This window comes from Morchella importuna, assembly GCF_003444635.1.
Source record: "Morchella importuna strain M04M26 chromosome Unknown Morimp01GS001, whole genome shotgun sequence".
In the NCBI taxonomy this organism is placed as follows: domain Eukaryota; kingdom Fungi; phylum Ascomycota; class Pezizomycetes; order Pezizales; family Morchellaceae; genus Morchella; species Morchella importuna.
Window position 1 is genome coordinate 599,795 of NW_025763398.1, and position 22,207 is coordinate 622,001.

The 22,207-nt window shown below is 53.0% G+C and overlaps 9 protein-coding genes across 9 annotated transcripts; 4 read left to right on the forward strand and 5 right to left on the reverse strand.

Moving 5' to 3' along the window:
- Positions 1–9: 9 nt before the first annotated feature.
- Positions 10–524, reverse strand: LAJ45_00125 (uncharacterized protein; the record flags this gene model as incomplete). The annotated part of the gene is made up of 2 exons (XM_046109727.1): positions 10–157; positions 268–524. 2 exons carry the CDS (start codon positions 522–524, stop codon positions 10–12), a joined length of 405 nt encoding a protein of 134 aa, XP_045976420.1.
- A 53-nt stretch (positions 525–577) lies between these two features.
- Positions 578–2,243, reverse strand: LAJ45_00126 (uncharacterized protein; the record flags this gene model as incomplete). Its single annotated transcript, XM_046109728.1, has 2 exons — positions 578–1,884; positions 2,036–2,243. The coding sequence occupies 2 exons, from the start codon at positions 2,241–2,243 to the stop codon at positions 578–580; spliced, it is 1,515 nt and encodes a 504-aa protein (XP_045976421.1).
- Positions 2,244–3,278: 1,035 nt separating this feature from the next.
- On the reverse strand, positions 3,279–4,583 carry LAJ45_00127 (uncharacterized protein; the record flags this gene model as incomplete). The annotated part of the gene is made up of 5 exons (XM_046109729.1): positions 3,279–3,593; positions 3,661–3,923; positions 4,010–4,102; positions 4,234–4,302; positions 4,418–4,583. 5 exons carry the CDS (start codon positions 4,581–4,583, stop codon positions 3,279–3,281), a joined length of 906 nt encoding a protein of 301 aa, XP_045976422.1.
- A 1,079-nt stretch (positions 4,584–5,662) lies between these two features.
- On the forward strand, positions 5,663–7,318 carry LAJ45_00128 (uncharacterized protein; the record flags this gene model as incomplete). Its single annotated transcript, XM_046109730.1, has 2 exons — positions 5,663–5,750; positions 5,859–7,318. 2 exons carry the CDS (start codon positions 5,663–5,665, stop codon positions 7,316–7,318), a joined length of 1,548 nt encoding a protein of 515 aa, XP_045976423.1.
- Positions 7,319–10,862: 3,544 nt separating this feature from the next.
- On the forward strand, positions 10,863–12,669 carry LAJ45_00129 (uncharacterized protein; the record flags this gene model as incomplete). The annotated part of the gene is made up of 2 exons (XM_046109731.1): positions 10,863–11,584; positions 11,676–12,669. 2 exons carry the CDS (start codon positions 10,863–10,865, stop codon positions 12,667–12,669), a joined length of 1,716 nt encoding a protein of 571 aa, XP_045976424.1.
- Positions 12,670–12,775: 106 nt separating this feature from the next.
- On the forward strand, positions 12,776–13,867 carry LAJ45_00130 (uncharacterized protein; the record flags this gene model as incomplete). The annotated part of the gene is made up of 3 exons (XM_046109732.1): positions 12,776–13,198; positions 13,255–13,444; positions 13,551–13,867. 3 exons carry the CDS (start codon positions 12,776–12,778, stop codon positions 13,865–13,867), a joined length of 930 nt encoding a protein of 309 aa, XP_045976425.1.
- A 1,753-nt stretch (positions 13,868–15,620) lies between these two features.
- Positions 15,621–17,720, reverse strand: LAJ45_00131 (uncharacterized protein; the record flags this gene model as incomplete). The annotated part of the gene is made up of 1 exon (XM_046109733.1): positions 15,621–17,720. The coding sequence occupies one exon, from the start codon at positions 17,718–17,720 to the stop codon at positions 15,621–15,623; it is 2,100 nt and encodes a 699-aa protein (XP_045976426.1).
- Positions 17,721–18,086: 366 nt separating this feature from the next.
- LAJ45_00132 (uncharacterized protein) lies at positions 18,087–19,145 on the reverse strand (the record flags this gene model as incomplete). Its single annotated transcript, XM_046109734.1, has 2 exons — positions 18,087–18,092; positions 18,162–19,145. The coding sequence occupies 2 exons, from the start codon at positions 19,143–19,145 to the stop codon at positions 18,087–18,089; spliced, it is 990 nt and encodes a 329-aa protein (XP_045976427.1).
- An 803-nt stretch (positions 19,146–19,948) lies between these two features.
- LAJ45_00133 (uncharacterized protein) lies at positions 19,949–21,978 on the forward strand (the record flags this gene model as incomplete). Its single annotated transcript, XM_046109735.1, has 5 exons — positions 19,949–20,517; positions 20,605–20,632; positions 20,693–21,035; positions 21,119–21,557; positions 21,612–21,978. 5 exons carry the CDS (start codon positions 19,949–19,951, stop codon positions 21,976–21,978), a joined length of 1,746 nt encoding a protein of 581 aa, XP_045976428.1.
- Between the last annotated feature and the right edge of the window lie 229 nt (positions 21,979–22,207).

The following is a 22,207-nucleotide window of genomic DNA, read 5'->3' on the forward strand; positions in this document are numbered from 1 at the left end:
GAGAATAGATTACAAGAAGCGGCTGGTATACACCGCGATATCAGCGCCCGTATCCGCCACACCACCACTACCACCGCCGCCGCCTCCGCTGCCATTGGCGCCGTTCTCTCCTCCCAGGCCTCCGGCCATGCTCTCTGCTTTTCGTTTTCGGAACTGTCTGTGTGTTTCGAGTCGCAGTTAGCTCACAAACACACTCTCAAGAACTGCCATATACACCAGCGGAGGAGGGGGGGAGGAGGAGAGAGAAAAAGGAAAGGAAACACATACTGCGGAATCCCCGCCATGACCAACATATTGCTGCTAATCGCCTCACTGACCGCCACCTCCTTCCCCATCGGCGTCTTCAACACACTGACCGGCAAGCTCCTCAGATACCTATTCACCTCCGCCAAATACTGAATCGCCACCCGATGCCCAATTATCTCCGTCTGCCCCTCCCCCGCCACCCCTCCTCCCCCTCCACCCACACCTCCACCCACACCCTCCTCCTCCCCCTCCTCCTCCTCCCCATCCTGCAGCTCCATCCCCTCCACACCCCTCCGCAAGATCCCCGCCGCAACACACTCATCCACAATCCTCACCACATCCGGCGCCCCGCCTCCCCACCCTCACACCCCGGGATCTCCTCCTCGGCGCCCCAAAACGCCTCCAGCAGCGCGCCCGCCAGCTCCTGCCGCGGCTGCAGCCGCTGCAGCACGCCCAGACACGCACGCCGCTGCGCCTCAACGTACTCGGTGGGCGAGCCACCGAGATCCATCAGTGCGAGGTCCTCGCAGATTGCGGCCGCCTGCCAGCACTGCAGGATGATGCGCGGCGGGATGGCGCTCCAGGCGGACGTGATGATGTCGATTGCCTCGAGGGTGTTTATGCGCTCGCGCTCACGCCTCGCTGCGTGGTGGCTGTGGTGATGGTGATGGTGGTCGAGGAGGAGCTCGGCGCACATCTTGCGGTAGGTTGCTTTGAAGGCTGTGATGATTCCCTGGCTGAGGGGCTGTAGGAGGGCGGCCGTGTTTGTGGGTAGGAAGAAGAGCGTGATGTTTGTGAGGACGGGCGGCGGCGGGCCCTTGTAGTTTGGCGGGGGCTTCGTGGGGGTTGGGTATGTGGGGCAGTTTTCGCAGACGAGGGCGATGCGGCGGCGGGCGTCGCGCATGTCGGCGTCGAAGGTGCGCAGGAACTCATACCAGAGGTCGGTGGGGAGTGAGGTCTTCTTGTTGTAGCGGTAGGTGACGGGCAGGTTGGCGGGATTGATGCGCTCGCGCTTGAAGACGGCGGGCGTGCGGATCTTGCTCATGACCGTGATGCGCCGCTTGTCGGTGCCGTCGGCATTGACGCATAGAAACACCGTGAACCGCCCTTTCTCCTTCTCCTTCTCCTTATCTTTCTCTCCCCCACCAGCACCACCACCACCACCCTCCTCACCTCCCGCACCTCCCGCACCCTGCGCCTCCACCCCCGACCCCGACCCCGACCCCGACCCCGGCAGCTCCGGCTGGCGATCAAAGTGCAGCCGCGCCTCATCACAGTTATACCTATCCGCCGGCGCAAACTGCCTCAGCCCCATACTCAGACTCGCGCGATGTGTCGGTATGGCAGCGGCGTCGAACGGGCCGCCGACCTGGCGGTGGCGCTTGTGCTGGTCAATGTTGTGGCGCTGCTTGAAGCCCTGCAGCCAGCCGCTGCTCATCTCGAAGCTGTCGTACGTCTCGCGGCACTCGTCGGCGCTGCTGCTCGACAGCCGCTCCTGGATGCGCTTGCCCTGCGCGCGGATGGCCTCGTCGGTGATTGGCTGGCGCGCGGCCTCGGCCGCGTCGATCCAGGTGACCAGCAGGTACTCGAAGATGGGGAACATGGCGGGACGGGACTTTTTCTTGTTTGCTTCCGCGCCTGTTTGGGGGTGAGCTATGGGGTGGTGGGTGGGGGAGGTGGGGGAGAGGAGGAGGGGGAGAGGTGAGAAGGGAGAGGGGAGAGGGGAGAGGTGAGATGTGGGGGAGGTGAGGGGAGGGGGGAAGGTGGGGAGAGAGGTGGACATACATACCTTCCGGCGGGCCCTGCTTGACCGTCTCCTCCCAGCCCTTGAGGTGGTCCGCGAGGCTCGAGATTGCGAGCGGGCGGCCGTCGCGGCGGCGCGGGCACAGCGGCAGCTGCGCGAACTCGGCGAGCTTCATGGACGGGTGCTGGGCGCGCAGACGGCATATCTCGTATTTCTGGAGCTGCGTGAGGCCCTGGCGCTGGCGGGGCGGCATCTCTCTCTGTCTCTTTTTCTTTTTGTTTTTGAGTTAGCTAACTGCAGGAGGGGGGGGGGGAGGGGTATATTGGGAAGGGAGTTAGTATTCTTCGTAGATGCACGGGTAGGTAGGTAGTAGGTATAGTAGGTAGATAGATAGGGTGTCAAGAGGGGGTGGAGGTTTTTGACATTTGGGGGGATTGATTTTTGCGGACAATTTCGGGGAGCTAATATCGCCTATACCGGAAATTAGCTATACCGGATGGGATGTGTGGGTGGCAATGTCTTGGCGGTGGGTTTCGGTTGGCTGGCGTTGTGGAGCAAAAGAGAAACAGACAGATGAGAAAGAGTGGGTGAGTGAGAAGAGAAAGAAAGAATTGACAATGATGAAGTGAAGAAGATGTAATGAAGATGAAGATGAAGATAGAGATGACGGGCTAACATGAGACACCACTCACTCACTCGTTCTGCCCACTGCGTTTCTATCGACGTGTTTCTGCGTCTGTTCGTTGGACAAACAAACCGTCACAAGCCGTCACGCAACATCGACGCTCGCTCTGTCTGCCGTGTGACGGGCGGTAGAGGCAGAGATGGAGTATATGATGTATGTGTTCTGGCTGGGGTGACATCTGTACACAGCTCTGTCTGGCAGCTCTTGGAGTGGACTCAGTAGAGAGGGAGAGAGATAGACGTAGACATAGACATAGACACAGACACACAGACACACAGACACACAGAGACACAGAGACACAAGAGAAACACAGGCAGAGAAGAGTTCCTTTTTGACTATCTACAAAGCGACCATTTCCAGTCCTCTCGCAACCCTCCCTCAGAGGATTGTTTTAAAAAAAAAGCAGATTACACCTAGCCCATCCATCCATCCATCCCCCAATCCCCAGTCCATCCATTCCATTCCATTCCACACATCCCATATGTATGCACTTTCCCCTTCCATTGAGCTTTTTAGAAAGAAAAACCTTTGATGTTTTCCGAATTACATTTTTTACCCCCCCCTTCCCCCTCTCCCCACCCAATCCACCGCCCCGCTCTACGCCTACTTGCGGTGCTCCATGACATTCAGCCCCAGCCCATCCGTGTCGAGGAAGAGCTTATTGCGGCCGCCATTCTCCTGCAAGATTGTCGCTATGCTGCGCGCAGTCTCAATCTTCTTGAGCTCCACGTACGACTTTGACTTTTTGATTGCGTCGCCAATGAGCTCTGCGGAGCGCGCCTCACCCTGCGCGCGCACAATCATGGCCTGCTTCTCCTGGCGGGCCTTGTCGACGACGAAGGCCGCTCGCTGCGCCTCCTGCTGCGCAACCTGCTTGGACTCGACGGCGGCCGTGAACTCGGGGGAGAAGGCGAGGTGCTAGCTATGTGTCAATGATTTGTGTTTCTTCGGAAGAGGGGGGAGGGAGGGGGGGGGGGGGGGTTACGGTCAGAGAGACGTCGTCCAGGAGGATGTTGAAGCGGGCAGCACGCTTGACGAGGTTGTCGCGCACGAGGCGGGAGACGGACTCACGCTGGGTGATGAGCTGCGAGGCGTTGAACTGGGCGACGACGGATTTGAGGACCTCGTTGACGATGGAGGGGAGCACGCGCTCGTCGTAGTCGGTGCCGAGCGTGCGGTAGATGGACGGGAGGGCGTCGACGCGCGGGCGGGACAGCACACGGCAGGTGATGTTGACCATCTGCAGGTCTGATGATATGGTACTGCGAGTTAGCGGGTGCGGGAGGGAAGGGAGGGAGAGGGGGGGGGGGGGGGGGGAGAGGGGAAGATCATACCCTTGGTGCCGGTGAGGGAGGCGACGTTGCGCGGCTTTGCGCGGACGTCGTAGGTGATGGGTGTCTCGAGCCATGGGATCATGAAGTGGGTTCCTGGGGGTGAGCTCGGGTTAGTAAATGTGAACATATAACTGATTCTATTCAGAACCTCCGGGGAGCCACAATGGCCGATATCAAGACAAGAAGAAGAAGCAAGAGGAAAGTAAAGATGGTCTGGCAGTTACCTTCATTGTAGATCTCCTTCTTGACACCTCCGAGACGGGTATACTTGATTGCACGATGTCCACCGTCCACTATCGATTACCCCCACATGCGTTAGCTATCTATCATATATATATACCCTTCATCCCATCCCATCCCATCCATCCCCCCACCGCCCCCCAATGAAAAAAGAGCCACACTCCATACCGTTGAAGATTGCACTATTAAAAGTGATAAACGCCCCTGCGAGCAGCGCTAGTGCAGCGCCCCCACCAAGAACACCCTTCGGCGCGCCTCTGCCACCGCCCTGCTGCGCTCTCGAGATGGCACTCTGGATGCGGGACCAGGCTTCGCGCGGGTTGTTGGGATCCATTGCGTTTTTTGTGTGTTGTTTTTGTGTAGAAGGGATCGATTGGTGGTGGTGGTGGGACGTGCGTGAAAAATGATGTCGAGATGCAGTTGATGTTCGGTAGATGGGATGGGATGGGATGTGGTGGGATGGGGCGGCGGTGAGGGGATGTACCCGCGCAGGCGATTATCGTGGTATGATTGATGGGGTAGATAACGGTTGGCGTTGCCGAGAGTGGGATGGATGGATGGATGTGGGATGTGGGCACTGGGGTTTGTTTCACAACGCTCCTGGTGATATCTACTGGCCTCTTGAGCTTCTGGATACATGTCTGGGGAGGAAGAAGTTTCCTTGATGGCTTAATACCCCAGTTAGGAATAAGAACTTTGTATGTAGCTGGTCTATTGTGGAGTCAATTATCGTGAAACTAGTTAATTGTTTTAAAGCCTGACAGAAACCAAAATAGTTTCTTGAAACGACAGCATTGACACTTCCATCTAGATGCGGTATTCAGGTAAATCTTCAAACAGGAATCTGTTGTTGCTGGGGGTTAGTCAAAACGAAGCCGAGCACAAGGGTCGCTACACAGAATGAAGAACAGCATATGTACGAAGCACTATACCGAACACCGAAGTATCACGTTTCAAGCCCGTTCGTTTATTGCAAAATTATCTTCGTGGATATGAAAGAAAGAAGATGAACCAATGGCATCTCTATCTCATCCAGGCAGCCTAACAGAGCCACCTTCCCAATCCTCACAGCTTCTCAATCGACCGAGTGATGATCCATGAACGGCCCACGAGCAGCTCCAGCAACCCAGAAGCCTGCTCAAGCGAACCCCCTTTCCCCTCCCCAACAGCAACAAGGACTACTCTCTACGTGAACCATCTAGAAGACATGTAGACAGACCTCTTCTCATCCTCATTGCGAACGTTTTTTCTTCTTTTTTCATCTCAGACACCAAAAATCACTCTCTCCTTCTCCACTTAGCCACCCACACTCCCACACACACCCCTAGGTCGTGCCTCTCTCTTCTTCTTCTCCTTCTTCTTCTTCTTCTCCTTCCTCCCACCGACATGCACCCAGACAGAGTCGCATCCATCATGCAGTCCGGCAACCCCAACTTCTCCACGGGCTCCTCCCACTTCACCACCGCCAGCTGCATCGTCTTCGTCGGCAACATCCCCTATGGTAAGCCCTCCCCCCCATTAAAAGAAAAAAACAAAAAAAGACAAAAAACCCCAAACCACCACACCAATGAAGAAACATCCCCCCCCCGCTGATACACCTCCCAAAAAGAAGGCCTCGCCGAAACGCAGCTCACCGAGATCTTCAAGTCCGTCGGCCGCGTCGTCTGCTTCCGCATGGTCTACGACCGCGAGACCGGCCGCTCAAAGGGCTACGGCTTCGCCGAATACATTGACGCCGAGACCGCCGCCTCCGCCGTCCGCAACCTCGACGGCTACGACGTCATGGGCCGCAAGCTGCGCGTCGACTACTCCTCGCAGGGCTATGTAGGCAAAGAGGGATACCCAGGCAGATCAGACAACGCCTCCAAAGACACCGCCGCCGCCGCTGCTGCTGCAATTGCTGTTGCTGCTGCCAATAAAGATGGCGGTAGCACTGGAAACAACATGTACCCCATGGGCGACTACGCCGACATCCGCACCTCCTACAACCCCGACACCGGCTACGCCGCCCACAGCAGCAGCCACAACGGCAGCGACAACGGCCGCTTCACCCACGACCCCAACACCAACCCCACCCACACCGAGCACGCCCACCGCTTCGGCCCCAACCTCACCCACATCACCCTCACCTCTCCCACCAGCGAAAGCGCGCCCAGCCCCTCCGCCGCCCTGGCAGCCTTCATCGGCTCGCTCCCCCAGGGCGTCGACAACCACCCGAATCTCAGCACCACCGACTCCATCTCCAAGACGCTGTCGCAGATCCCGGCACCCCAGCTCCTCCTGGCGCTCGGGCAGATGAAGGATCTGATCGCAACGGACCCCGTAAAGGCCGCCGAGACGCTGCGCTACTGCCCGCAGCTTGCGCATGCGCTGTTTCAGGCCATGGTGCTCATGAACCTTGTTAAGCCCGAGGTAGTCTCGCAGGTGCTGGAGGCTAGTACGCCCGCGTACACCACTGCCGCCTCCGCCGCCGCCGCTGCTGCTGCCAACAACCAGCTACAGATTCCACAGCAACAGCAGCAGCAGCAGTTTCAGCAGAACCTGATACAGCAGCAATACCTCCTCCAGCAGCAGCAGCAACAGCAACAACACATGCGCCAGACCACTCCCCAGCAGCAGCAGGCATTCTACAACGCCCACGCCCACGCCCACAGCTACCCCTCCCCACTCCCCATGAACATGAACCTCTCCGAATTCCCCGAGTTCCTCGCCGCCCAGCAGCACCACCAGCAGCAGCAGCAAATGCTACACATGCAGGCAGCGGCGGCGGGGCAGCAGCAACAACAGATGCACGTCGTGCAGCAGATTCAAGCCGCCGCTCAGGCCGCACAGGCTGCACAAGCACAGGCACAGGGACAGGATACGGCAGCGGAGGAGAAAGCGGCGCTGCTGCAGAGGGTCAAGATGTTGACGCAGGAGGAGATTGCAAGGCTGCCAGCGGAGCAGGCGAAGCAGGTTGTGATGCTGAGGCAGAGGTTGCTGGCGGAGGCGCCGGCGGCTGCGGGGGCTGCGGGGGGCAGCAGCAGTAGTGGGGGTGGGGTTTGGGTTTGGGTTTGGGTTTGGGTTTGATTTTAGGGGGGTGGGTTTGGGGGTGGAGTTTTATATCTTAGGTTTCTTTTCTTTTTTTTCTCTAGGGAGCATAGTAATAAATCTGTATGGTGTGTATGCGTGTGTGTGTGTGGAGTTTTGTTGTAAAATCTTGGAGAGGGTTGCTTCATGGGATATCACTCGGCGTATATAGGTTACAGTTGCAGCACCTCTGGCTAGCTCTGGCTACGGAAAAACATGACGGATAGAAAATAATACCACCACTCATCTACTATACTATAAAAGAATATGGCCTGGAAGAGTTTCGCTAAACCGGCCTAATGCTACAACCGGCCCTGGAGACCGATTAGCCAAATAGTGAGCGATAAGGCTAAGACAGTTCAATCTGCAATTAATTGTAAAGTTCCAATCGATATCACACATACCCCTCTTTATACCCCTCCAAAAAAAAAAAAAAGGGTAATAAATATCCACAAAAAGTAGATGCTGCGACTATACGCCACCCATGCACGGTCCACAGGTTCTAATTCGAGATATTGAACACTGCTTCCCGTGAAAGTGACGTACTTCCCGAGCACCACTCCCACCCCCGGAGTTGAACCCACGACCTCCGGACGTCTCCGGGCGATCGTGGGGCTCAACCCACACGGTGTAAGACAGGACGAGGCGTCTACCACTAGACTACCACGCCCACACAACTGTAAGGTCGGGAAGTAATATTTAAGGGAGTGAGGCTAGGGGGGACAACACCTAACCCTGTAGTCACAATCCACCACGAACGTACTTGTATTGGGGGTTGGCAAAGGTTCTCGTGTTGGATAGTAAATCTTAGGCGCCCGCTACGGTTCGCAGACTACATCACACCCCGGCGTGGAGAGATCGTACATACATGTACACACATACGGCCCGCTTCCCCCCGCTATTCTAGCTAGCACAGCAGAAACGCGGCGCATGGGGTGTATCCATCCATCCGTCCATCCATGCAGCCCAGGTTAAGGCTTGCTGCCATGAGTGGGCGCGCAGCGGGTGTTGCTGGAGACGAGATTTTTTGGGCTGCCCGGGAGGAGGGGGGGGGGGGGGGCAGGACGGCGGTGAACTACCTCCATCCACCCGGCCACGCCGCCCTGTAAGATAGGTTAAGTTGCAATTGCCCTACAGGACAGACGAGCCTACTTGTGCAATAGCGCGGCGTAGGCGCTGCGGTTTGGTTACATGTAGGTTTCGGCTTGGGAGGGTGTGTATCTGGCTGGCTGGTAGTTAACGTTGGTTGGTACATAGTCGATCCCTTGATGGGTCGAGTGATAGGCTGTGAATGGGACTGGTGCTGTGTGGTTTTGATCATTGAACGCAATGCTTGGTGAGTCGCGAAGGATGCGGTTGTGCCATGCTTAACTTGCGCCAATGCCGTTGTCGCCCAGAAGTTATGTGTCAACCGTTACCTACAGCACCGACGTTGATGATCAGCGCGCGGTCGTAGCCAGCCAGCTGTCAGACAGAGATGCCTTCGACAGCTAACGCAGGAAGGGGCAAAATCTACCGACGGCCAGCCGGCCACCAACTACCGCTTGGACTGGTTTTTTTCGCAGGCCAGCCAATCACGATGTGTGGCTGGCCAAGCTTAAGGATGTGACGGCGTCTGCCTAAACGTTGAATGTAATGGATGAATGAATGGGTGTTTGTTTGGCAGGGTGTTTGGTACATAGGGATAGGGTGTTTGGCGCAGATTAATTGGGCTCTGGGATTGCGAATTGGCTGGGGTTGGGTTTGATTGGGTTGGATATATGATGTTGTTCGGATCCAGTGGTAGAGTAGAGTACATGTAGAGTACATGTAGTTTCTCGCTTCTCACCTTGACTGCTAAGAACTATAGCTAATGACTATCCGACTAAAACCGTGCCCTCAAACCGCCCGAGAGGTAGGCAGGTATATTCAAATAAGCAGCCAACCCAATCGATCCATCAGTCGTCCATCTTGTTCGCCGACGTTGATGTATTGCACTCTACTACTCTCTGTACCTACCAGTCAAGACTTCATGAACCATGCCTGTCGATCACCTCAAACTGTAGGTCAAGTCAAGCCACCCGCCAACGTTGACGTATGTGCTAACAGCCAGAAGAAGAAGAAGAAGAAGAAGAGAGCATTGCATGGCATGGCTAACTCCGAGACACAACCGGCCGGTCCACCAATTGCAGAAACAAAGAAAAAAGCCCAGAGTACAGTCTGTTACCGTCTCTTGACGAATACTCCCATTTGACGAACAGGGATTCCAAGTATGGAAAGAAACAGTCAAGCAACAGCCAAGCTACGAGATCTCCGGTCCTTTTAATTTCTATTGGCCCCAAAGTCCCCTGTTCGTCAACTGACAGTATTCGTCAAGAGACGGTAAAAGACTGTAAGAGAATTGACTAAACATACTCCTACTCCTAGAAGCACCTGTATGATTCTATTTCCATTTCAGGATTTCAGAGAGCGGTTCGCCGGCAGGGTGGATCATATCATAAAAATGACAACCGAGAAATAAAACGTGTTTGTGTTACGGTCGGGGAAGGGGAGGGGTGGAGGATCACCGAGGGGTCAGATCAGGTCAATTTGGTTTGGAGAGGCACGCGAGCAGGGAAGGAAGGAAGGGCTACGAGACAGCAGTTTAGAGACATAGGATACATGAAGTATATAGCAAAACGGATCTCATAGCGGGAGGGTTCATGCGGATGCAACATGTGTGGACGGTACCTACAGTTGAACATGTATGTACCAGGTCTTGTCTGTCTGTACATGTATGTAAATACATCCGCACCGGTAGAGTACATGTACTCTACAGCACCAAGCAAGGTCTTGAAGTGTAAGTGTAGGTAGAGTATGTCTATGACGATATCTCTACCTCCGTCAACCGACAACGACGACGACGACGACGCCCCAGCTACATACATGTAGGGAATTGGGGGTCAAAAGCAGGCTGGGAGTCCCTCTCTTTCTCTTTCTCTCTCATATCCAAGCAAATCAAGTCCTTCTTCTAAAGGTCGAATTGAATGATTATTCCTCCTCTACTCTACTCTGCACACGCATCATCCCAGCAGCAGGCAGCATACAAAAAAGCTCACCTACTCTAGGTAGCATACCTGCCCAGCATTCTCGTTCTCATCCTGACCAAGGAAAATTCTGTTTTAATTGAGCTGTCTGTTCCTGTGTGTATCTAGCACTCCACACACGACCTTGCCCCGTCGCCATGATAGGGTTGTCCCGGGAATAGAAGAGATAAAGAACGACAGACCAGACAGAGACTCGTTACACGGCTACCCCCCGACTCCTGACTCGACTCCATCTCACTTTCGCGGGTCTCACTTATCGGTGGGGCTGTAGATCAAGAAGGTCTAGTCCGCATTCTCCATTCCTATTCTCGCACCTCTCACCTCTCACCTCTCAGACCCTCCACCTACATACATACACACACAACTACTTTCTACTCCTGGTAATACCGTGCTGTGACCGTCTCTCAGTGGTCCAGTGACCCCAAGTTTAAACTAGTATCAATCTCGACCAATCAGTCCATAAGCATAATTAATTAACCATGCCTTCTCCTCCTGCCTCCCGCACACGTTCTTCCTCTGCTTCTTCTTCTTCCTCCTCTTCCTCTTCTTCTTCTTCCTCCTCTTCCTCTCCTTCTGTATCTGCTGTGCCTGTACTAGTAGCTACCCCTGCCCCTGCCGTTGCCTCTGCTGCACAACCACAGCCTCAATCCATTGATCCCAGCCGCACCCAGGAAAATCAGGAACAACACCAGCATCATCATCATCATCATCATTCACAACCACCATCACCACGATCACTACGACCACCACGACCACCACAACCACAACCACCACCACCGCCGCCGCAACAGGAACAACACCAGCAATCCTACAACACTCGCAGCAACTTCCTCCACCTCCAACAATACCGCCTCCAACAACACCAGCAGCAGCAGCAACAACACCAAGAACCCCCCTCCAGCCCCAAGCCCAAACGCAAAAAGGACAAACAGCGCCGCCGTACACGCCGCGGCTCAACCGCCATCATCGGCGACATCCTCATCGACAACAGCAACGTCCCTGCAAACCAAACAATGGGCAGCCCCAGCTCCCACGGCGGCGGCCACGGCCACTCGCAGCTGCCGCTGGACCCACGCTCCCAGCTCTTCCACCACCACAACATGAGCACCACCTCCATCGGCAGCTCCGTGCTGCTCGACCACCGCGACCAGCAGTCTATGCGGCCCCGCCGGCAGAGCACGCAGCTCGGCAGCGCATCGGCGTTTAAGCAGCGCAGCCCGCTGAACAGCACCTTTCTGGCGGTGGGGCCGGGGGCGGGGTGTGGGTGGAGGTGCCCCCGGTGGCGGTGGTAGCAGCGCCGCGGGGAACCTCCTCTCCGCGGGAAAGAGCCGCACGCCCCGGGTGGAGCGAGGAAGATTCTTGTGGAACCAGGACGGGAATGGCGATGACGATAGCGACAACGAGAATACGCCGTTGATGGCGCGGTCCACGCGGTCCTTGGGCAGCAACGAGACGAGCATCTCGCCCGTGTTCTCGGGGAAGCCGAAGCGGTCGCGGCCGTCGACGGCCGAGTCGGGCAGCGTGGGGAGGCGGCCGGCGCTCGTGCTGCCGCCCCAGCAGCTGGGATATGGCAGCGTCAATTTCCCGCCGTCGATGCCGGGGAGCCCGAGTTTGGGGCCGCGTGGGCCGCTGTTGGGCATGGGGATCGGGTCCCAGAATGAGTTTGCGAATGACCACTTGGGCATGCCGAGTAGGTTGCATGATAACGATACGATCATTACCATGGAGGATGGCGGAAATGATCACTTGTATCCCGATTCGCACTGCCAGACGCCGCCGCATGAGATGGGGCCTGGGCATCGGAAGACGACGGCGGAGGAGGATGTGTGTTTCCCCGTGGACGACGGACTCACGGACGACGAGGTTGCCACTATTCATGGCGAGGTCCGCACCCGCCCCCGGCGTCGCACGCGGGCGTGGCCCGACCTGGCGGTGCTGGAGGAATGGAGCAGGGACGAGAAGGAGGAGCGCAGCGAGGGAATCAGGGCCAAGAAGACGTCGGAGCCGGTCTATGTGGGCGGGCGACTGCGGGCGCCGCAGAGATCGGGCTGGCACAGGGAGGTGGATGACGAGCCTTACCGGTTCACGTACTTCAACGACGAGATCCCGGCGACGATCCACTCGCATACCATCTCTGAGCTCCTGCAGCCCGGACAGACGTTCAAGGAGCTGTTCAGGCCGGAGCCGCGGGTCCTGGACGATAGCTCTGACGAGGAGGAGGACGAGATCCACGGCGGGGGTACTCGGAGGCCGAGACGACGACCAACAATAGCCGGGCAACAGTAAACGGGTCTCCTACCCCCGGGGGAACTCCGCCCGCTCCCCGAACCACCAACAAACCACCAACTCGCCGCAGCGCGTCGGCCCGCGCCCCACCTTCTGGCTCGACGTCATGAACCCCACGGACGCCGAGATGAAGGTCTTCGTCAAGACGTTCGGCATCCACCCGCTGACGGCCGAGGACATCCTGATGCAGGAGACGCGCGAGAAGGTCGAGCTCTTCCGCAGCTACTACCTCGTCTCGTACCGCACGTTCGAGCAGGACAGCAACAGCGAGGACTACCTCGAGCCCGTCAACCTGTATTTCGTCGTCTTCCGCGAGGGCGTCATCAGCTTCCACTTTTCGCTCACGCCGCACCCGGCAAACGTGCGCCGCCGCATACGCCAGCTCAAGGACTACATCACCGTCTCGGCGGACTGGATCTCGTATGCGCTGATTGACGACATTACGGATGCGTTTGCGCCGCTGATCCAGAACCTCGAGGAGGAGGTGGACGATATTGATGATGCCATCTTGCTGATGCATTTGGCGGAGGCCGGGGCGGATAAGAAGAGTTCGGCGGGGACGCAGGGGGCAGCGGCGGGGCGGAGGATGAGACGGAGCAGAAGAGTGATGGGGATATGCTCAAGAGGGTGGGCGATAGTAGGAAGAAGGTGATGGGCTTGTATAGGCTGCTGCAGAATAAGGCGGATGTGATTAAGGGGTTTGCGAAGCGGTGTAATGAGCAGTGGGAGGTGGCGCCGCGGAGTGAGATTGGGCTGTACTTGGGCGATATTCAAGGTTTGCAAATCCCCATTCCAATCCAATCCATCCATCCCAGCTTCACTGTAGCTCCTAACCCCCCAGATGGATTGTGTGCTGATATTTTTTTAAAAAAAAAACTTAGACCACATCGTCACCATGGTCGGCAACCTCAACCACATGGAGAAGATCCTCTCGCGCTCACACTCAAACTACCTCGCCCAGATCAACATCAAGATGAACGAGCGCCAGGAGCAGACCGCGGACGTGCTGGGTCGGCTGACGGTCCTGGGCACGATCGTGCTGCCGATGAATATCATCACGGGCCTGTGGGGCATGAACGTCATGGTGCCGGGCCAGGAGATTGAGAATCTGAACTGGTTCTGGTGCATCACGGTGGGGCTGCTGGGATTTGGGTTTCTGTGCTATTTTATTGCGAAGAGGGTTTATAATATCATGTGAGGTGATATGCGGGGGAGAAAAAAAGGGGGAGATGGGTGGTGAGCGGGGAAGGGAAGGGAATGGCGGTACATATGTATCTTGACGATTCCTATGTTGTTTTTTCTCTTTTTTCTTTGTCTGTTTTTTTAGTTTATGTTTCTGGCTTATTGTGGGACGCATGGCTTGAGATGAGGATTTTTTAGGCACTTTTTTTTCTGTCGTTTCTGGAAGGGTGTTTAACGGGTTTTTGTGTTTTTTTCTTTCTTTCTCTCTTTGTTATCTTTTAATGGTTCTATTTTTTCTTTCGTTTTTTTTTTATATATATCTTTTTTTTTTTATCGTTTTGGCTCTTCTACTTATACTAGACGTTTGCTTGCTTGCTTGCTTGTTTGTTGGTTGTGGGAATAAGGAAGAAGGATTTTTTGCATGGGAGGTTTTTAACATACACATAAGCTTCTTCTTATTACTATAAGAAGAGCAAGAAAGAAAGAAAAACTGAAACTGAAGGTTGACAAAAAAGACATTGTAGAAAATCATCCGGGTCTAGCAAAGTTACTGACGAAATAAGTGGGGTGCACTCTACGTGTATGTATATACCTATCGACCTTATATACCTGCCTAGCTTGACCTGTCGAGAAGCGTACCTACATTTGGGGGGGGGGGGGGGGGGGGGTTGAAAGGGAACATTCTCCCAGAAAGTACATGTAGGTAGACTCGCCGATAACCCAATCACAGAATATCACTCGTCCACCAACGTCGGCCTACATAGCATAAACCAACCCGATCTCGACCCCCGCCCACGCTCACCGCCACTAAACAACCCAGCCGCATTGGATGGAGATGTGGGTCTAACTAATTCCTCGGTGGTGGGTTGCATATCACTACACGTACATGTACCACCCCCTCGACGGCTACTTCGTACATACATGTATGTACATCGTATCAGGGTGTGGGTGACTAGGCTTCTGGGGTTAGAAATTCTGCTTCCCCCGCAGCATCTATTGGTTTATCCTCTGACCAGGTGGACGTAGTAAAGTTGGGGGTTCTCTGTGCCGGGGTGGGTGAGTGACCGTGGTGGTTACGGCGGCCTACTATACCATTTGCAAAATCAAGCACTACAGGCCATGGCGGTGATGTGTGTGCTGGAACGTATCACCAAGAGACGACGGCGAATTGCCAAGTTAGCCCCGTTTCCCTTTGGTCGCCGATTTTCCTGGCCATCAGAATGGTTGGGGGACGTTGAAGGACGCCGGAGACGAGGAATAGCCCAACACGGTGTATTTTCATATATTTCCTATGTCAGCCAAACGCGAGAGGAGGTGGAAGAGGTCGGGTGGTTCAGGGGTCATTGCCATAACTGTAAGGTTGCATGCAATTAATGAATTAAACAAAAAAAAAAAAAAATCCTGGCCATCAGATGTTCGAGTGATTATCCATGACCAAGAATTCCTTGTTTCAACGGGAAAAAGGGAGAGTGGGTGGTTAGTAGCGGCGAATCGACAGGAAATATATCTATGCAGGCTAGGGCACGATCTCTGTAAATTTAGATGAGCGGGGCAAGAGGCGCTAGCTGCGGGTATATGACCGCTTATCTCGCCGACAAAATGACTGGCGAAGGACTGAAGAAGAAAAAAAGAAAAAAAACCTATAAGGACGATAAGGCCCCCCCCCCCCCCCCCATATTTGTATCTATAAAACGAACTCCAAAGACCAAACACAAGACTAAAACTAACACAAAATGTTCTCCATTCTCCTGCTCCGATCCTATCCGTGCCTATCTCCTTCTACTCAGCGTCGCCTCCATTCTTTTGATTATATTCCTCAACCCAGCTCCCTTCTCACAATTGTTCTCTAGCCATGACTCCATACCATCCCTGCACTTTCTAATAGCTTTAGTCACGGGCATCACGCCCCGATTTTCCCCACCAGTGTGGAGCAAGGGATTCAACAAAACATCAAAGAGTTCATTCCAGATATTCTGCTGCCAATATCGCTTCATGGTACTCGTGATCCTGTATTTCTTCGCCCCTAGGCCTCCCTTCTCGGCTGTGGACTCGATGTACTTCCCAAATAACATGGTATGTATGATTGCGGCGAGACCATAGTAATCAACCTGGTAAGTCCACGGCCGCATCTCTCTCATTTCAGCACAATCCTGTTGATCCGTCTTCCAATCAGCAATGAACTGGACGTTCGGCGAGAACAATTTCATGTCGATTCCACGGCCAAAGTCAATCAACGACACGCCCTTCTTGTCCCAGCCATCCGCACCATCGCGACGATAGCGTGCAGACCAAGAAGCATCAGGAATGGGATCGAAGCGGATGAGACAGTTATCAGCCTTCAGATCACCATGGAGAATGCCACGCGTATGGAGGGCCTCGACGGTCCGCAGGAGCTCAACGGCTAGAAACATGACAAGTGTTTCATCCATGACTCCCGCACCTGCGGCCGAGTCGGCTTTAGCAATATTTATAAGATCGAGAATTGTGCCTTGGTCGCGGTATTCAAGGATTAGGTACCCTTCATCAGAGAAGAGGTGCATCTCATAGGCATTAAGAATCGATTCGGATGCGCGGACCACACCAAGACGACGCTTGGCTTGGCGCATTATATAGAACTCCCATGGAGATGGGGGATGTTCCATTTTTACTGCCTCAAACCGTTTCCGACCGGCTGTTCTTTTAGTAAGTTCGAGACGGCCTTCGATATCATCCTCATCCAGGTCCTCAGCCTCATCTTCTGCATCTGCCACCATCATATTCTCGGCGAGATAAACCGGTGCAAATGCTCCTTTGCCGAGCTCTCGTTTTATGGCATAAGACCTAACACCATCTCCTGTAAAGAAGTCGATACTTGGGCCTTGTCCAGAGTTAGAGTTGTTTCTATCACTATCCTTCCTGCCCATAGACTTTGAGAACTTCCTAATTTCAGCTGCCTTTCCAAATGTGGACTTAGGATGATGATAAAACCCTTCATGTGTCTTCAAAGGGGGCTGTAATTTTTCGTATATTTGGGCTCGTAGCGCTTCATCCATTGGATTACACTGCAGGTCCTGAATTATTGGTACTTCTTTTGGTGCTACAGGTTTTAGTGCCGTGACGGGTTTAGCACCAAAAGGCTTCCTTTCCCTTTCTTTAGGCACAAGCGGAGGATCGATTAGTGACAGGTTGCTCACTCCAAAGCCAGAATCGTTAAGTATCTCGCCGAACGGACTTGAGAAACTATTATCCATGATGTCCGGCATCCGGCTCTTACTTGGGGTTTTGTGATGTTCTGCTTTTCTTCTCGCAATTGTTGTTGGTGGTAAGGACTCGGTTTTTTCAACAATGGGCGTCATGTATGGAAGCCTGTTCTGAGCATGCGCTTGATTACCGGCATAATATGGATTTCGAGGTGGATCAAAATCTTCGGGAGGCGAGGGGATCTTCATTTTCTGGAGAGGAAGACGGGATGATGTCGCCACTTGCTTGGGTTCATCCCTTAGAATATTGAGCTTGTTTTCTCCAAAGACATCAAACCCTTCATCCTTGTGAATCGCGAGCTTTTCTATCTTTCCCTTGGCTTGTACAAGTTCCTCTTCGCTTACCAGTTCTTCTTCTCCTTCCGTCTCATTCTCGGCCAGCAAATTTCGCCTGAGAGTAAAATCAGACCAATCACTTTTCACACTTTTTCCATCGTCATCTTCGCCCTCAGCGTCGGGGTCAAACTGCTCGGTTTGCTCGCCAATATTGGTGGCCATGGTATAATCTTCTCCATCGAATTCGTCACTATCGTTTTCACTATCCTCATCATCTTGCCCGGCGGATAACTGCAAAGGTTGATTGAAAATATCATATATTTCGTCTGTCGCTGCTCTCGTGTGGAAGGTCATTGTAGGCTCAGCGTTTCTGGAGTTCCCTTTTCGTTTTATTTTGCCCTTATTTGGAGAAGGAGACATGACCGTTTTCACTGTTACTGGTGCCCTTTTTTCTTCAACCATACGACTTTTTGCTTGGATTTTGGCTCGACGTTCATATTCCTCCTCCTCTCGCCTCGTTTTCCAATCGATTCCATAAAGACCTCTCTTTATTGCTCTTAATTCTTCGAAAGAATATTCTTCGTCACCTTCTTCTGGATATACTAGTTCAAGATTTATGGCCACTTTTTCAGGACGTTTATTGGATGATGCGGGGGGAATGATATTTTCTTGTGAATGATGTAAAGACTGACAAAACAAATTGAGAATCGAACGGTGGTATTAGTTCTACTTGTATTGGCAAGATATAATAATTAGACAGGAAAGTGAAGTAAACATTGTCTAGGAACTACTCACAGTGTCTCTAAAGACCGCCAGCTTGCCACCTTGTGACGACGGCTTCTTTCCACCTTCCTGCTTCATGGTCTGTCCGGCAAAGGGGCGTGACTCCACGGTATTTTCTTTTTTCCTGTGATCCCTGGTGCCAATCTCATCCCAACCGCCGGTCACCTTTTTAGTTCCAGCTCTTGAAGAAGGCTCAGCATCCGCGTCGGAGTAGATAGCCATTTTCATTTTTGCGGGTTTCTTAGCAGGAGCTGGATCTGGCTGCTGCTGCTGCTGCTGGGGCTCTGCTGGTGCTCCTAGTCCGCCTCCGAGCCCACCACCAAAAGCTTTTACTGCCAATGCCGGCCTTGTGGCAACAAGTGCAGGCGAGTGAGGTTCATCATCTGTAATTGGGTTGGTTTCTAATCTTTGTCTGAACTCATCGTTCTTCCTGAGGAGCCTATCTACAGGCCTAGCGTTTTGTTGGATCCCCGTGTGGTAAACCTCAGCAGCCTGGTGTCTCCTACCAATGCTCTCTAACAGCGTAGCGAATTCCTCGTAGAACAGGGCAAGTTTTTGCCCGACATCGTGCCTAGCAAGGTACGCAAACGCTTCTCTCGGGGTGTCGGAAAAGTTTTGGATGTATTGGATCCAAAGTTTGAGGTAACGAGGGTCATTCTTGTACTGATCCTCGTGGAGAAACTCCCGGGTTACTCGCTCGAGCAGATGCACAAGGTTGGATTCATGAGAACTACCGGAAGGAAATGTCTCGACAGTCCAGTTGACGTAGCGAACCCAAACCTCCAGTGGGTCATCCAGTTCAGAGGCTGTCTTTAATTCTTGCTCGAATTCAGCCTGTTTCACAGCATTCTCTCCACGGAGAACAACAGGGCTAGCACGTGCCGAAAGGACTTGTGCGAGCGCCCTAGCAGACCGTCCCGAAGCGAGAGGCTGTATGTTTTCCTTGTGGAGTTCGATATCATCAAAAGAAGTTGGAGGTGGGGAGTCACCAGGCATTGTTAAGGCTATTAGAGAGTAAGGAGGGGGAGATGGTACAGGTGATGAGTATTTAGCTTTGAGGGTGTGGGGTAGGGTCACGATACCCTTTTGGTGGTGGTGATGAGAGGGTTAGTGGTCAGAGGATAAGGAGGGGCAGATAACGGAGAGCTGTGGAGGGGTCTGTTTGCAAGGGCAGGGATTGGTGTTTTGATGCATGTAATGTTATACAGTATTTCCCGGGTCAATGGCGAATAAACAGACTCTAGCTCTCTTTCTGCAAATGGGCCAGTGGTTAATCAGTGCACATTGACCCCAGAACTGCGCTCAGTAACACTGCCGCGTTTGATCTCCTTTTAGATTTCTGTGGCACAAATACTAGTAAAACGGGCACTAGCCACTCGGGTAGGTATCCTCACGCGCCCCATAGCTAAATACAGACAGACGGAATATCTTCTTACCGGTACCTGGGCCTTTCTAACCGTGCATTTTAGAGGCCTGGGGCCCAGATACTGCTGGTATGGGGTAGCTGTATGGTGCTCTATGTGGAGTATGTCCTGTCCCGGATGTCCTGTCCTGGCTGTCCTGCAACACCCCCCGGTAACAAGGGCACACGCACTCGCTACTAATAACAATGGTCTTCTCCGGTAAATACGCGCAATAAAGACTGAACAGACAACTGCACCCCATCACCCAAAGAGAGGGAAAAAAAGATCTAGCCAGTCCAATCCCGTCCTCAACCCAACAGCAAGATTCTACATATATATCAAGTAATACGTAGATTATAATCCATACAACCCCCCCCCCCCTGCTCGCAAGAGGCCATGGCGGCTTCCTTTCCCGCAAATACAACCTCATATCCTTCCTCTTCCTCCGAAGATTCTGAAGAAGACCGTCCCAAAAACCCACCTGTCGTTGGAAACAAGGCGTGTCCCCCAGAACCTTCGCCAAACCCTTCGTCCGCCTTCACCGAGTCCGGAACACAGAGGGCAAAGAAACAAAAAAAGAAGAGAGCTTTTTCATCGAAATCTAGACCTGGAGCCAGGAGCTCTACCGATAGTTTCAGCTCGTCGGAGGTCGGGTCTCCGGTCGATGACGCTGGACAGCCAAGGTTGGAACACGATTCAGAATCTGAAGACCTGGAAATGAGCGACTATCCACATACCGGCGATGAGGGTGAATCATGGGCTCCGAGCCCGGATAGACGTAAAAGGGGTAAACGTAGAAGACGGGGCGGATTGAACTTACGTGGTGGTGATGGGAGTGTCGGTTTGGGTGATAGGTTGGTTATGGCAGATGGGGAACGGCCAGTGATAAGCGACGAAGAAAAGAAGCTTGCAGATGGGAAGGTTATTAAAGATATGAGTATCAACGCGTTGTTTATTGGTCTTTGGTAGGTTGATAAGCTCTCTTCGGTTGGTCATAGCTTAGCTCCCAGAGAGGAGCATCGAAAGTCTAGGCTAATCAGAGTTCTTGACAGGTATCTGTTTTCACTTTTGATATCAATCGTAAGGAAATTCCCATCCCTTGGAGATCAAAAACGAGCTTCTAACTATATATTCTCACAGTACAACAAATGGATGTTCTCACCCGATTATCTCGATTTTCATTTCCCGCTCTTCACAACCTGTCTCCATATGATAGTCCAATTTTGTTTAGCTTCACTTGTTCTGTTCATATTTCCGCATTTTCGCCCCATCGGTTTCTTTGGCAAAACCTCAATTGATCAGCGCCCTAGTGAAGGTGGTCGGCTTTCCATGAACAGCCGTGGTGAGGAACAGCGGAGGCAGAAAGCCGGGATCATGACATTATGGTTCTATATAACTAGAGTCGGCCCATGCGGGGCAGCTACAGGGCTAGACATCGGTTTGGGAAACATGAGCTTAAAGTTCATATCTCTTGCATTTTACAGTTAGTAGCTTTCGCCCACCATATCTCATTTCTCTTTCCCTTCTATCTCTAGGTATTCTAATAACCTTTTAACCAATATATAGCAATGTGCAAATCCTCCGTTCTCGGCTTTGTCCTCTTATTTGCCGTTATATTTCGCCTCGAAAAGCTCACTTGGAAGCTTGTCGGTATTATTACTGTCATGACGATCGGCGTCTTAATGATGGTAGCTTCAGAAGCCCATTTCGTCCCAATCGGGTTTTTCCTCGTGATTCTCGCCTCTGCCTTATCGGGTCTTCGTTGGTCATTGACACAGATCTTACTTCTTCGAAATCCAGCCACCTCAAACCCATTCTCCAGTATTTTCTTCTTGGCGCCCATAATGTTCGTCTCCATATTCCTGATTGCTGTCCCTGTCGAAGGGTTTGGACCACTTTCGGAAAAACTTCAAGAATTAGTTGCGCAGGAGGGCGTGTTAAAAGGGTGTGCGATTCTGTTATTCCCTGGTGTGATTGCGTTCTTGATGGTTAGCAGCGAATTTGCGTAAGACCACCCTATCCCTCTGGCGTTTCCTACAGCGCTAATATCGCCCTATAGACTCCTTAAACGCACCTCGGTTGTAACACTTTCAATCTGTGGTATCTTTAAGGAAGTAATGACCATATCCGTTGCTGCAATCGTTTTCAAAGACCCCCTCACACCCGTTAACATCTCTGGTTTGTTCGTTACTATCATGGCTATCGCTGTCTACAATTTCATGAAAATTAAAAGGATGAGAGAGGAGGCTCGGGGCGAAACCGCCGCCGCTATTTCGGGGCCGGGTGCCAGCTCATATATACCTGTAGATGAGGACGATGACGATGATGCCGTTTCCACAGCTTACGATCCTGACCTTGAGGGAGATTCGGTGGCGGGTACGCCTGCTCTTACAAGAGGCGAGACTGAGGGCGATAGATTGATTTAGAATTTTTTTTTTTTTTTTAGAATGCCTGCGAGTGTCGATGTATCCCGGTATAAACCGAATTAGGGGTACATACACATCCCATAAATGGGCTTACCTATTTATTGATGTGGGGTCTGCTCTCATTTAGACTATCTGTCCGCTATCGTCTTTACCTCCCCTCTCCCAAGACACTGCGGCTGAGTATCATATGTACATGTAGTTACTACTTTTCATTTGTTAGTCGAGCGAA